Raw genomic sequence first — 15,013 nt, forward strand, 5'->3', positions numbered from 1 at the left:
AATGGTGCCAGCACCATGGCAGCTACCACTGCCTGTGCCATGGTGGCAGAGCCACATGGCTGGCAGCAGAAGCACAACCAGTGATTCCCAACGTGGAACCTAGACAAGATCAACTTCTCAGCGCTGCAGGATCCTGCAAGAATCTTTGAATTAGTAAAACTTGTTGACAATGGTACCTACAAGCAGTAACTCTTTTTTAGTCAGAGAAGAGGAGGAAGTGTGGACTTGTGAGGGAAAACAACATGGCGGCACCAGATCTGTGGTAAAAAAAGAGGGGGAAGAAGTGCTCCAAATGTCAGAGCCAAGATTCCTCTGCAAGCTGTAGTGAGGACTGTAGTTAAACAAACTGTCCCCATGAAGAGACATGTCCATGGGGGATGAAGAAAGCTACTTGCAGCCCATGGGAAAAGTGATCACACTGGATCGGGTGGTTGCCAGAGAAAGCCATGATCCAGTGGGAAACCTGGATAGAGAGGGGGGAGGGCCAGCTTCCAGAGATATTGAGGGAGAGAGCCCTTGCTTCCAAACTAGAGCAGCCTGTCCTCAGGGGACGGCACCCCTTGGATGAGTTAAGTGCACCACAACAATTTTGGGATGACTGTTTGCCCATGGGAGGGACCCAGAAAAAAAGACTCCTCTCCCTGAAAAAACAGAAGAGTGACCATAAGAGACGGTCCAAAGTTTCCCTCATTTGCCTTATGACCATAACAAGGACAGAGACTAAGACCCTGAAGACCCCGACTGGAGTTCTGGCCTGGTTGAGGTGGATGCTTGCTAAGTGATTGTTTGCAGGTGCACTTGCTTGTGCCACCATGGTACACTGCTTAGAGCAGAGACTGGCAAGGGGTGGCTTGCTCTATATGTTTACACCTGCTTCATGATCCCCTCTCATCACAATAGCCCATGAATTTCCCCACCTCTTGGCCAGATGCCACTCACTTTAGAGAAGGTAACTTTGGTGATTCCCCATGGAAGATTGCTCATCTGCCTCACGACCACCGTCAAGGACAGAGACTGAAGCCCCCCACAAAGGACTGAGACTGAGATCCCTATAATTCTAACACAGGGGCGCTGGTCTGACTGAAGCAGGATGTCTGCCAAGTGTTGCCTGCAGGTGTGTTCGACGGATGAAGACTGGGTTCCCATGGGAACCAGTCCTGAAACAATGGGCCCCGCTCACTGCTGGGACTGGTTTGTCATGTTCGGAACTGGACTGGCTGTACTTGTTCTCAACAGACTTATTCTCCACTGTCCTGTACCTGTTCCCTTGATGCACCATCCTGCTCCCACCCTCTGGAAGACTATAAAAGACCTCTGAGTTAAACAAAGACTTTGATATTCTCCCCAATGTGACAAGACTGATCTATTGGCAGGACCACAAGGATTTCGTCTCTCCATTGGTAGCTATTTCCCCCCGTCTTTTTCTCTCTCTCTCTATCTTTTATCTTTCTAATCCTTCTATCACATTTGCTGTGGGCACTCAATAAAAAGTGCATTTGTTTTTAATACTGAAAGTACCCTTGCTGTGTGTCTTTTGCACTCAGATAGGTAAAACAAACCATCCTGATCCCCGCTTGTACGAGTGGATCGTGAGTGACAAACTGACCAAAACCCCTGCACCCTGTCTCCCTCTGCTGTTGGCGGGAAGGAGGGAGGGGCTGGGGGGGGGAAAAAGGTGTTTTTAAGGCTTATTTTACTTCTCATTATCCTCCTCTGATTCTGCTAATGATAAATTTATACATTTAAATTTGAACTTGTTTTGCCCTTGGAGTCTTTTTTCCCTCCAAGTCCTTATGTTAACTCATGAGCCTGTCATTCATCTTTTTCCCTCTCCTTTGCCCAACTGTAGCAGGAGAGGGTAAGTGAATGACTCTTGCGGGTGCCTGGCATTCGGCCAGTGTCAAACCACAATACATGGCAATTTAACTTTCAATACTACCTGCATCTGCAATGTTATCTGCACTCAGCTATTGGACATAACAAGTGCTACATATATCATTCCATATGCAGATAGCATTGCAGATCCTGTTACATATGTCCATAGCATTGCACAATTCTGTGTAGACAGCCACATTACTACAAATGTACGTATATAGCACACAAGGGCTCAGCACTGCTCAGACCAAATATACACAATACCACACCATGTATGGTGTTTGCCCCCTCCATATCCACATATTCCCCTCCTCTTTAGTACTGGAGGGACATCAGCCAGTAGGGGACACTGCTGCAGGGAAATGGTCCACAAGCACTCACGGCCCAGGGAGATGCTAAGGGCACAAAGAACCTCACCCTGGGCAGAACGCTTCAGGGATTTACACAGTCCACCAGGACTGTGTGGGGCTTCAGCCAGACTCTTTTTTTCCAGTAGCGGCAGGAGGAGACACCATGGATCACGGCGGAGAGGAGATACCTGGCAATGCCTCTCCAGCCTACTGCTGACCTAGCAGCAGCTCCAGCTGAAATGATCACTAGAAGACACTCACAGCCCATACTGCATTTGTTGAACATGCCCAAGAGAAATCCATTCATTGCATCTGACACTCAAGCAGCTTCAACATGAACCTGGCTACAGCCTTACCTTACCTCTTGCAGAAGAGGATAAGGAGCCACCAACAACTGAAGTGGAGCCAGTGTTTGTATCTCCAGACCCCACTGGAGAACACACTCTGAACTTGCTTTTTGGAGTGACACCACTGCTTCAGCAGTGGGCAAACAGATGTGAGCCAGGCAATATATAAAAGAGAAAAAACAGGGGCAAGCCAGTTTTACTTATCAGCATGCTTTTGCTATCTTTCTGTTACTAAATGCCCCAACATCGTCAGGATAAATAAAACACTCTAACACTGTCTTTTCAGTGTTAACAAGTAAGGCATTACTTTATCCTTGGTCCAGATGTATGTGTATGGCCAACAAAATTCCAGCCTCCATACAGACATTGATGCAAAACTTTTTCACTTATATATATATATATATACATTGTTAGCAAACAAAGAAATTAATGATAATTGGTTCAAAATTACATAACTCTCTTTCATATTTATCTTTTATTGGCCGTTGAATTCTTGCTTCTTATGCTAATTAGTCCTTATTTTTAGACTTTTTAGTATCTTTTTCCTCCAGTAGGGACTTTCCAACATATATACTGAGACTTTGTTAGCCCTTTATCTCCTGGTTTCTGTGAAAAGGTCCTTATAGTCCATAATTTCTGCATTCTAGATATCCAGCTTCCACAATATATCTCTTTCTCCCCAGTTTTATTCATTGACGTTTATCTGAGTTAGTTTAGCAAAATGTAAAGTTTCAATCATTTTCCAAAGCTGTGTTCCCATAAAAGGAGCATATGACAACTTTACTAAATGCTGGCTAAAAGTGATATAAGACTAACACACTACCTATAACTTACACACCGATTATGATTAATTTTTAAAAATAATTAGAAGATCATTAAAATCATTAATTTAAAAATTAGAGAAGTTATATAATTTCCAACATTTGGGTCTAGGAAAGGGAGCAGCCAAAGCACACAGATGTATCTGACTGTAAAAATGAAAAGTAAAAAGAAGGAAAAAAGCCTGGGGAATCAGAGGTTCTAGTTAAAGTGACACCTCCTGTCTCAATCCCCAAAGACCTATCCCTGTTTTCTTTGTTTGAACGAGGGAGAATAAAGAGAGAAATAAGAGAATTTAAAAAAAAAGAAAAAGAAAATTAAAAGAGAGCAAGAATATTATTAAGAACAATTTATATTCTGAGTTTAGGTAACTCATGTGTTATAGGCAGACACAGATGCCATTGCAATTACTGTTGTAAATGTAGGTATCATTTCAGACTCCATTTCTTCTGCAGATACCATTATAGATTAAGATTCCATGGCAGAGGGAAATGCATCTGCAGATGAGTACCCCAATGCAGTTTCCATCACACATACCATTCATAACTTGCATCTAAGCTCTGTCTTACAGCAACCAGGCATGTTGTGTGACCACCTGCACAGGTTGAACACATTCCTCCTACCTAACTCCCAAGGCAGAATGGTGGACACTCCTTTGAGAGCAAAGGCTGCAACTCCAATACAGACGTCTGCACCATCTACCCTGGCTACTGCCAGTTTCTCCACCCAGATAGAGCTGCCAAATGGAGAGGCTGCAGTGGGGATCTCTCATTTCAGGAAGTGAATAGATCTTTCTCTAGGGCAGGAACAGGCAGCAAACCTATCTGTAAAAGGTGTGCCCAGGTGGAGCACCACCTGTTGTTAAGAAAGGCAAGAGGCAGTGAGAGGGCTGTATACTATCAGGAAGGCTGAGAAGGAGCTCTTTCCCAGGAAGGAGAGAGTCTGCTGGTTCCAAGCACAGTTTGCAGTAGACCCTAACAGCAAGAGACTCCCCCAGTGACACACAGAGAAGGGAAGAGGACCAAGAGAACACACAGAAGGGAGAAAGGCTGGTATAGAAGAATGGAAGCTTGGAACAGCAAGGACCCGCAGTAAGAACAGTCTTCCCCCAAAGCCACAGATGCTCTTGTAGAACCTTTCCAGAACACAGAGGTGCCCTTGCAGAACCTTTCACTGATCTGTAGAAAAGACTCAGCAGGAGAGGAACTGAAGATGAGTAAGGCAGCCTCATCTACTCCCCATATAACAACCAGTAAGGCAGCATAATGTTCCCCATATAACAATCAGCACAACTAAGAAGAGGGTAACAGTAGGAAGAGACTCTCTTCTGAGAAGCATGAAGACACTATTTACCAGCCTGCTGCACTCTCCAGATTATGCTGCTTACCATGGACTCCTAACAGAGATGTCACTGAGAGAGTACCATGACTCGGACAGTCCACCCATTACCTGCTGCAGCTGTTTCATGTGGGTGCCAGTGAGAAGCATCAAGATAGATTACAGATCCCTGGGAGCAGCAGTAGCTGCTGACTCTGGAGCACAGGTAGTTTTTTCATCAACCTTCCCAGTCAAAGCAAAGGGGTTTGAAAGAACTAGTCTAATCTGGGGAATCAACAAGTGGTTACAGGACTGGTGCTACAGCCAAGGGCTTGGCTGCTTAGACCAACAGACTTGCTTTGAACAACCTGGTCTACTGAGGGCAGATGCAGTCCATCTGTCAGAAAAGGCAAAGAGCATCTTCACTCACAGGCTTGCCAAACTGGAGAAGAGGGCTTTAAACTACAACTGCTGAGAGAGGAGAGCTTCAGTCCATCCCACTCCTATCACAGAGCGCAAGAGACGTCCTGAGCCTCATGGCATCCTGGACCAGGATTGCCTGAATCCAGATGCAAGGGCTTCTCCAGCATTATGGGCATGGAGTCATTTTGTTACCACCTCAGCCCCCTCCAGAAGCTGTGGCCAATGTTCCTGCCCTTTTTCTCTCCAGAAGCCAATGGAATTATTTTCTGCAAGCACTACTGCAAATTTTAAGGGGAAAATTGGCTTGAGCAGCAGAACAAGCAGGATCCAGTGCAGACTACAGTGGGCCACGACCCCTTGCTGCTGGGGCAATGCCTGCTGATCCTCGACATTTTGCAAAGAGAGATGGTGATGTGGCAGTGCAGCCAAAGCAAGGGCTTTGTGAAAGGACATGAGATGGGTTTGGCTGCTCAGGAAACCACAACTCCCTTCCCACAACTGCGGGTGTTGATAGAGGGCTGGGCAGCTCCCCACTAGCACTGTCCCAGAGCACTGCCTGATCTGTGAGCAGGAGGAGGCAGAGCAGCAGGAGAGCAAACACTGGAAGATCTGCAGGTGAGTCAGAGTGTTCACAGGGGCCTGATTGCTCTTGGAAGGCACATCTGTGCACAGGAAACTCCTTTCTCATGTTTCATGCTCCTACCCTCCAAATCTAACAGAGGTTTTAGCTGGTGCTGGGTAAGAGCATATTCAGGGAGATTCTTCCAGCACATGATTTGTCTGAGCTGAGCTGGGTGTGGGTATGCTGTGACACAAACACTGCAGAGGCATGGCTTTTACAGTGGTGAGGGCAGAAATGCTGCCCCAGTGGAGAAGGCATTGCTGTGAAGAGGCCCATCAGTCACATTCTCCCGACTATGGAAGAGAATGAGGAGAGCAAAAGGGCCAAAAATGTCATCTGCTGGCCTCCAAGGACAAGATGGCAGTAGGTGTGGGATTAATTTCTTCCTTCTACCATCCCAGGGAGGAGCTGCAGAGATCAGAGGGTGCCAGAGGGTCTGGCAGGTGATAGAGTTTTGCTGCAAATGGTGCTTGTGTGGGAAGAAAAGCAATGTGTATCCATGCCTGCTTGCACCCACACCCCTCGGTTCTCCCCCTCCAGATCATGGACGTCCTTGCCCTGACCTTGGTTACTCTTCTGGCTCTGCTGCCCCCAGCCCAGCCCTGCTCCTCAGAGATGAACAAGGTCAAGGACCTCCTGGAGGTGAACTGCACGGGGCAGGCTCTCACCACAGTGCCCCCAGACCTGCCTGTAGACACAGGCATCCTGCTGCTCAGTGACAATCACCTGGAGTCCCTCTCCACCACTGCCTTTCTGTCCCTCACCCAGCTTCAGGACCTTGACCTGGCCAACAATGGGCTGGTGGCTCTGTGCACAGAGGCCCTGCTGCTGTCCTTGAAGGAGCTGACCCTCTCCCACAATGCACTGGCAGCCCTACCTGACCTGAAGGGCCTGCCTGCACTCACCCACCTGGCTGTGGCTCACAATAGCCTGGAGACACTGGCCCCAAGGGCTTTCTGCACAGTGCCACAGCTGCAGAACCTGGACTTGCGAGGGAACAAGATGCAGCAGCTGCCCCAGGAGGCCTTTGCAGGGCTGAAGGCACTCAAGGAGTTGGACCTCTCAGACAACCTCCTGAAGGAGCTACCCAATGAGTTGCTGCAGGACCTGCAGAAGCTGGAGACCCTCTGGCTCTCAGGGAACCAGCTGCAGACCCTGCCAACTGGATTTTTCCCAAAGGGGCACCTTTTCATGTATGTTTTCCTCACTGAGAATCCCTGGCATTGCAACTGTGACCTGCACTACCTCCAGACCTGGATCCAGAAGAATGCTGACATTGTTTATCAGCCAGAGCGGGGTCTGGAGGAAACAAAGGTGGAGGTTGCACCTGAGAAGGTACTGTGCCACAGCCCTGCTGAGCATAGGCAGAAGCCCATCATTCACTTCAAGCTTAACTGCAGCATCATGGAGGATGCGGATGCGGAAGGAGGGGATGAATATAATTATGGAGAAGAAACAAGAGAGAAAGCTACCATGACCACCTTCCCCCCACATCCATTTATCCCCGAAGAGCACACTACCATGCCCTGTGCTGTTACCTCATCTTGCCTTCCTACCCTTACTACCACAAGATCTCCCCTCACCAGACCTTCCCTCAGCACCCCTTGTACCTCTACCCTTTCCCCAAACACTTTGCTTGTTGTGCTGACAACCATCAGAGCTCCCAGCACCACCGTTCCTGTACCAGCCAGTCTCACCATGACACCCACACAGACCCCCAGCACTACCACCATTCTCACAGCTGCTACCACCATCACCCTGCACAGACCTGCCACCTTTGACAATGCCACCTCACTGCCAACAACTATGAGCAGCAGCCCTTCTAGCACCACTGGCCATCCACAAACCACCCTTGCTGCCAGAAGTATCTATGGCAGTCTCATGGGGTCTGCTGGCACATTTCCCACTTCCACAGCAGTGCCTTCCACTGCCATGCTAGAGGCCTCTTCCATTGTCGGATCTCCATGTCCTACTCTGATGTCAGCCAACACCATGCTTTCCACTCATGCCCCAACACTACCACCTCCCCTGGACACTACACACTTCACCCAACCTGCATGTTTCCCCCTACCTGCTCCTCCTCCCCTCTGCCCATGCTCCATCCCAGGACGGGCTGTACCTGTGCTGCGTTTGGAGGCAGGTGGGGAGGCTCTGCAGTGGGGGCAGTGGGTGCTGAGGCACTGCTGCCTGTTGCACTGGGTGCTCTACCTGGCTTCCTTGGCTCTGCTGGTCCTGACCATGCTGGCTCTAGCAGGTTGTCTGACATGGATGTGTCTGGTGGGACAACCCTCCTGGCACCAGTCCCTGCAGACCCAAGAGGTGCAGTATCCATTGCTAGAATGGAGGGAGTCAACAGGAAACCCTATGATGCATCTCAGCAGTTTCAAAATCCCCCTCCAGCAACCTAGATTCTGTACAATCAAGGAAGTGGAGTTGTACCCTGAGGTTACCTACTGCACAATTAAAGATCTGGGGATACAGTGCAGTCCTCCTGCAAGTTACTCCTTCTGCACCACAAAGGAGTTGTGGGTTCACCACAGTCCTCTGCATACATCAGTCAAGCCTTTCTCCAGGAAGCTGATGGTCACAGACCTTAGCTTCCTGAGGACCCCATCTGCTTACAGCCTAGACAGGGGTGTTGAGGCCATTGGTGATGTCAGAGTGAAATATGCGGGTAACACCATGTAAATATGTTACACATACGTACACACTCAGAGAAAGAGATTGAGAGTCTTTGCTTTATAGCCTGAGAGGCTCTGCTTTATATGCCTTTGTTTTACAAGGGAAAGATCTACTTGCCTAGGAGGAAGCCATCTAGCTCATTCCTCTAGTATTCTCAAACAGCCTGAGGTTTCCAGAGCTTGGGTATTTGGCAGAGGAAGCTATTGTCCTAAACTGGTCAGTGATATTCTGGGGCTGCCACTGCCTGGTTTTGGGGTGAGTGAAGGTAAGAAGAACTTATGTTGTGCTCTGTTGCAACTGCTTCTGCTCAAATTATGCACACAAAGATGCAGTACACTTTCCACTCAGTGCCAGTTTCTTAATCACATAATAAATATTCTGTGCCTGAATTTAAAAGGGGTGCTGGTTTGATTTCATTGGACCTGCCACAAGTCTTGGCAGGGCAGTGAATGAGAAATTTGTCTTCAGTATGTGGAATAGTGAAGGCAGGGAAGAAAAGTCCATGGAATCCCAGAATCCTAGAATATCCTGAGTTGGCAGGGACCCCTGAGGATCAAGTCCAATTCCTGGCCCTGCACAGACACCACAACAATCCCACTCTGCGCCTGAGAGCATTGTCTAAACGCTCCTGGAGCTCTGGCAGCCTTGGAGCTGTAGCCATTCCCTGGGGAGACTGTTCAGTGCCTGACCACCTTCTGGGGGGAAAAACTTTTTCCTAATATTGATCCATTTGGATGCCTCCATGAGGGCGGCACATGAGGGTCCTGCCCCAAGTCCCAGAGAGAAGAGATCAAAGCTGGTCTCTGCCTCCCCTCAGGGGAGGTCTCCACGATGAGGTCTCCCCTCGATGTCCTCCAGACTGAATATGTCAAGTGCCCTCAACTAGTACTCATACCCTTCCTCTCTAGACCTTTCCCCATTTCTGTTACCTCCTCTGAATACTCTTTAACATCTTTAGATGTTTTGTGTAATCTGGCATTCAAAACTGCACACTTACACTCCTATTCCTGACTTTGGCCCCAAACATGTGATTCTCCCTGTGGTACTGAATCATACAGTGTCATGGTTTGAGAGGAAATTAGTTTTTTTGGGATGGTGTGGTCACACCAATAGGTGTTCAGATTTTAATATTGGCACCTGGTTTGTCCACTGAGGGCATGGATACGCCTCTGAGAACACGGGGTTAAAAGCTGTGAACTCCCAGGGGAAACTCTCTTTGTGTTCCGGTCTTGGAAGAGAGCAGACCTCCCCCTGCCCGGCTCCGAGCTGGGTGGGGGGAAGGGAGCCATGTGGCCAGAGGGAGGTAGGCTAGGCCTGGGCCGAAGGGTGGAAGAGCACCGCGAGGCTTCGGGCAGCCATCCCCCATTCCCCCACCCCCCCCCCCCCCGGAGGGAGAGACAGAGAGCAGCCTGTGCCTGTTGTGATAGTGCGGCTGGGGTGAAGGAGAAGGGGGGGGGGGTGCCCAGCAGAGCAGCCAGCCGTGGGAGTTCATGAACCAAACCAGCAGAGCCTGGGACTTTTAACCCTTCGTGGGATGATGGAAACCTTGCAAATGCTGATTCCTCCTGAAGTTGATGAGATAGAGTGGGATAGCAGGAAATGGGCAAGTGAAAGACATTGAGAGAAGTTGAGAAGAATCTTAGGTGGGAGGAGATGATGGAGTGTCCTTTGGCTGGACTTTTCTTGTGTAGCCATGACAGAACCCTTGAGTTCCTGTGACACAGAGACTGCATCCTAGGGGGAGGCAAGGGCTCAGAGCCAGGAGAGTGCGGTGATGTGAAAGTGTGTGAACAGAGACGACGGGTGAGGAGGGTGGTGGTGGTGCCCTCCATCTTCGCAGAAGAAGAAGAGGAAGATGATCTCTGTTCAAGAGACCACTCAGCCCCAGGAGGTGAAATTTGGGGGGGACAGGTGTCCCAAAAGGAGAGAGACTGTGCTCTTTTTGGAACTGGACAAAGCATCCTTAAAGGGAAAAACCCTAGAAGCAGCTCTGGTCCATGTGCAGTGGTGAGAGCACTGGACATGGGCAAATGTTCTCCGGGCGGTGCCACATGTGACACGGAAACACGAGAAGTTTCGACTGTTTCCTGGGGAAGTCTGTGGTGCAAGAGGGACTCCTCTCTTCTCGAGGAATTGAGAATTGATTAACTAAAGGGTGGTGATGGACTGAGAGTGGGTGATTTAAGGGGTGGTAATGGAATTGGAAATTTGGTGGAGGGACAAGGAGGAAATTTGGAAGGTTTTCATCCTGTGTTCTGTGGTTTTGTTTTTTCTTTCTTGTAGTTTTAGGTTAATAAAGTTTTTTTTTCTTTCAATCTTAAGTTGGAGCCTGCTCTGCTCTGTCTCTGATCACATCTCAGAGTAGATACCAGGGAAAGAGGTATTCTCATGGGGGCACTGGCATTGGGCCAGGCTCAAACCATGACACACAGGAAAAAGCATTGCACTGGCAAGTAATAAGGAAAGTGCAAGTGTTGATGCTTCTGCATGACCCCTATATGGGATGGCCAGATATGGAGGAGTAGGGTGGGAGGCTTTGAAGGGAAACAAATATGACTTATAAGGGATTATACTGGGACAAAGCACTCTAGAGCTGGCCAAACTTTGTGACCACCTGTCTAGATGTCATTCAAACATTTTGGGAGGTGTGAGAACGAAGCAACAGTCACCATTGGTGGGGGTCGAATGGCTTGCTCCAAAACTCATGCACAAATGCAGCAGCTGGACCCTATGAATTGTTTTTCCAGCCTGAAATGCAGTTCCAGTTCTAATTGCCCCAAATATATTGTCAAACTGCTGTGAGTCAGCGTGGCCTTCTGCTAGATTAACTACTGGAGTGTCCACAGTTGGGAACATGTGCCTGTGCTGGGCCAGCATGAGTAGGTGTGCTAGTAAAGGTCTGGTGGGCAAGTGTGTCCGTGGACATACACATACTATGTTTGTAAGGAGGCACTTGTCTAACTGTTGTGCTGTCCTCTAACAACACCATACTCTCTATACCTGTTTCCTGAGAAAACAATGAGGCAAGCAGCTCCAGTGCTGGCACATTCTGAAGGCCCCAGCGGTGGGGCACAGACATCGGGGGAACAGAGGTGTGGAAAAAAATCTGTGTATCTTGGTGGACAGAAAGGTGAACAACGTCCAGCAGTGCACCTGGCAGCAAAGGGAGGGCAACAAAACTTGAACTGGGTTAACAGAGACAGGGCCAGTAGGCCAAAGGAAGTGATTATCCCCTTGTCACGGTCTGAGCTTGGCAAAATGCCAGTGCTTCTATGAGAAAACTTCTTTTCTTGGTATCTGCTGTGAGATGTGATCAGAGACAGAGAAGAGCAGGCTCTAATTTATGATTGAAAGGAAAAAAACTTTATTAACATAAAACTACAGGGACAAAACACACACAGAACACGGGATGAAAACTTTTTAAATTTCTTCTTCCTCCCCCTACCAAATTTCTTAATTCCGCTGTCACTCTTTGGATAATCAATTCTCAGTTTTTTGAGAAGAGAGGAGTCTCTCTTGCACTACAGACTTCACTCAGGAAACAGTCGAAACTTCTCGTGTCTCTGTGTCACGTGTGGCACCGCCCGGAGAACATTTTGCCATCGTGACTTCTTCTTTCTATGTCCAGTGCTCTCACCACTGCACATGGACCAGAGCTGCTTCTAGGGTTTTTCCCTTTAAGGATGCTTTGTCTAGTTCTAAAAAAAGAGCACAGTCCCTCTCCTTTTGGGACACCTGTCTCCCTCATGTTTCACCTCCTGGGGCTGAGGGTCTCTCAAACAGAGATCATCTTCTTCTTCTTCTTCATCAAAGACGGAGGGCACCACCACAACTCCCCTCCACCCTTCGTCTCTGTTCACACACTTTCACATCACCACACTCTCCTGGCTCTGAGCCATTGCCTCCCCCTAGGATGCAGTCTCTGTGTCACAGGAACTCAAGGGTTCTGTCTATAGCTATCTAAGAAAAGTCCAGCCAAAAGCCACTCTATCATCTCCTCTCACCTAGAAGTCTTCTCAACTTTTTCTCAATCTCACCAACTCCAGGAAGAATCAGCATTTGCAAGGTTTCCATCGTCTCAAGAAGGGTTAAAAGTCCCAGGCTCTGCCGGTTTGGTTCATGAACTCTCACGGCTGGCTGCCCTGCTGGGCACCCCCCCTTTCTCTTTCACTCCAGCCGCGCTATCACAGGCACAGGCTGCTCTCTGTCTCTCTCCCTCCGGGGGGGGAATGGGGAATGGCTGCCCGAAGCTCTCGCAGTGCAATGCTCCTCCACTCTTCGGCCCAGGGCTGGCTTACCTCCCTCCGGCCACATGGCTCCCCTCCCCCCTGCCCAGCTCAGAGCTGGACAGGGGAGAGGTCTCCTTTGGTCCAGAGCCGGAACTCAAAAAAAAAAAGGAACTTCCAGTGGGAGTTCACAGCTTTTAACCCCCTGTGTTCTCAGAGGCGTATCCATGCCCTCAGTGGACAAACCAGGTGTCAATATTAAAATCTGGACACCGATTGGCGTGACTACACCATCCCAAAAAAAACCATTTCCTCTCAAACCACGGCATTCCACCCTTCGCCTCTGAGAACACATATTTCTAAAAATATTATCAAAATTGCAATAAACAAACTTCTACTTAAACAATAAAACTTCTACTAATCTATTTTAACCTAATACAAGCTTTGCTCTTATTCTTCTTGCTCACATCTCACAGTTTACCTTATCACTCGCCCAAAAGTTGATTTCCCGGTCAGGGAACCAAAAAATGTCACGGTCTGAGCTTGGCAAAATGCCAGTGCTTCTATGAGAAAACTTCTTTTCTTGGTATCTGCTGTGAGATGTGATCAGAGACAGAGAAGAGCAGGCTCTAATTTATGATTGAAAGGAAAAAAACTTTATTAACATAAAACTACAGGGACAAAAAACACACAGAACACGGGATGAAAACTTTTTAAATTTCTTCTTCCTCCCCCTACCAAATTTCTTAATTCCGCTGTCACTCTTTGGATAATCAATTCTCAGTTTTTTGAGAAGAGAGGAGTCTCTCTTGCACTACAGACTTCACTCAGGAAACAGTCGAAACTTCTCGTGTCTCTGTGTCACGTGTGGCACCGCCCGGAGAACATTTTGCCATCGTGACTTCTTCTTTCTATGTCCAGTGCTCTCACCACTGCACATGGACCAGAGCTGCTTCTAGGGTTTTTCCCTTTAAGGATGCTTTGTCTAGTTCTAAAAAAAGAGCACAGTCCCTCTCCTTTTGGGACACCTGTCTCCCTCATGTTTCACCTCCTGGGGCTGAGAGTCTCTCAAACAGAGATCATCTTCTTCTTCTTCTTCTTCATCAAAGACGGAGGGCACCACCACAACTCCCCTCCACCCTTCGTCTCTGTTCACACACTTTCACATCACCACACTCTCCTGGCTCTGAGCCATTGCCTCCCCCTAGGATGCAGTCTCTGTGTCACAGGAACTCAAGGGTTCTGTCTATAGCTATCTAAGAAAAGTCCAGCCAAAAGCCACTCTATCATCTCCTCTCACCTAGAAGTCTTCTCAACTTTTTCTCAATCTCACCAACTCCAGGAAGAATCAGCATTTGCAAGGTTTCCATCGTCTCAAGAAGGGTTAAAAGTCCCAGGCTCTGCCGGTTTGGTTCATGAACTCTCACGGCTGGCTGCCCTGCTGGGCACCCCCCCTTTCTCTTTCACTCCAGCCGCGCTATCACAGGCACAAGCTGCTCTCTCTCTCTCTCCCTCGAGGTGGGGAATGGGAGATGGTTGCCGGAAGCTCTCGCAGTGCAATGCTCCTCCACTCTTCAGCCCAGGGCTAGCTTACCTCCCTCCGGCCACATGGCTCCCCTCCCCCCTGCCCAGCTCAGAGCTGGACAGGAGAGAAGTCTCCTTTGGTCCAGAGCCGGAACTCAAAAAAGAACTTCTAGTGAGAGTTCACAGCTTTTAACCCCCTGTGTTCTCAGAAGCGTATCCATGCCCTCAGTAGACAAACCAAGTGTCAATATTAAAATCTAGACACCGATTAGCGTGACTACACCATCCCAAAAAAACCCATTTCCTCTCAAACCACGACACCCCTTTTCCTCAGAACACTTTAGACTACAATTTTTTGTCTTCTACATATCTAAAGCCACCAGTTCTTTCCCCACAGGCACTACTGGTATCCCAGTATTTCTCAGAACCCCATTACCTTTGCCTCTCCTTGCAACTCCTCCCTGGAATTCTCCCACCTCTTCACACAACAAGCACTTCAGGTCACTCCAGGAATCCAAGACTTCTCAAAACCACCTAAGAACCCCAAAGCCCCCAGGACCCCCTATTCTACCCCACCATCAACCCCCACAAATCCTGGCACCCCCAGGACATAATTCCCTCAGGATCCCCTATGCACCCCAAGACCCTTCTCAGTCCTGAGACACACACATACACCCTTGTGGCCGGTGAACACAGGCACACAGAGTCCCAGTGCCCAGCATCACCCACCCAGGACACTCAGGTCACTGGTCTCCTGCTCTCCTCCTGTTCCTTGTGAGAAGCGCCTGGATGTCTGGGCTCCCCACCAGAAACAGCAAGACCCAGACA

The 15,013-nt window shown here is 48.7% G+C and overlaps 1 protein-coding gene across 1 annotated transcript; it reads left to right on the forward strand.

Annotated features, from left to right (window-relative positions):
- Positions 1-5,679: 5,679 nt before the first annotated feature.
- Positions 5,680-8,829, forward strand: LOC132339521 (platelet glycoprotein Ib alpha chain-like). Its single transcript, XM_059869815.1, has 2 exons — positions 5,680-5,746; positions 6,294-8,829. Exon 2 carries the CDS (start codon positions 6,297-6,299, stop codon positions 8,439-8,441), a length of 2,145 nt encoding a protein of 714 aa, XP_059725798.1. The 5' UTR covers positions 5,680-5,746; positions 6,294-6,296; the 3' UTR covers positions 8,442-8,829.
- Positions 8,830-15,013: the final 6,184 nt, after the last annotated feature.

This window comes from Haemorhous mexicanus, chromosome 29, assembly GCF_027477595.1.
Source record: "Haemorhous mexicanus isolate bHaeMex1 chromosome 29, bHaeMex1.pri, whole genome shotgun sequence".
NCBI classification, from domain to species: domain Eukaryota; kingdom Metazoa; phylum Chordata; class Aves; order Passeriformes; family Fringillidae; genus Haemorhous; species Haemorhous mexicanus.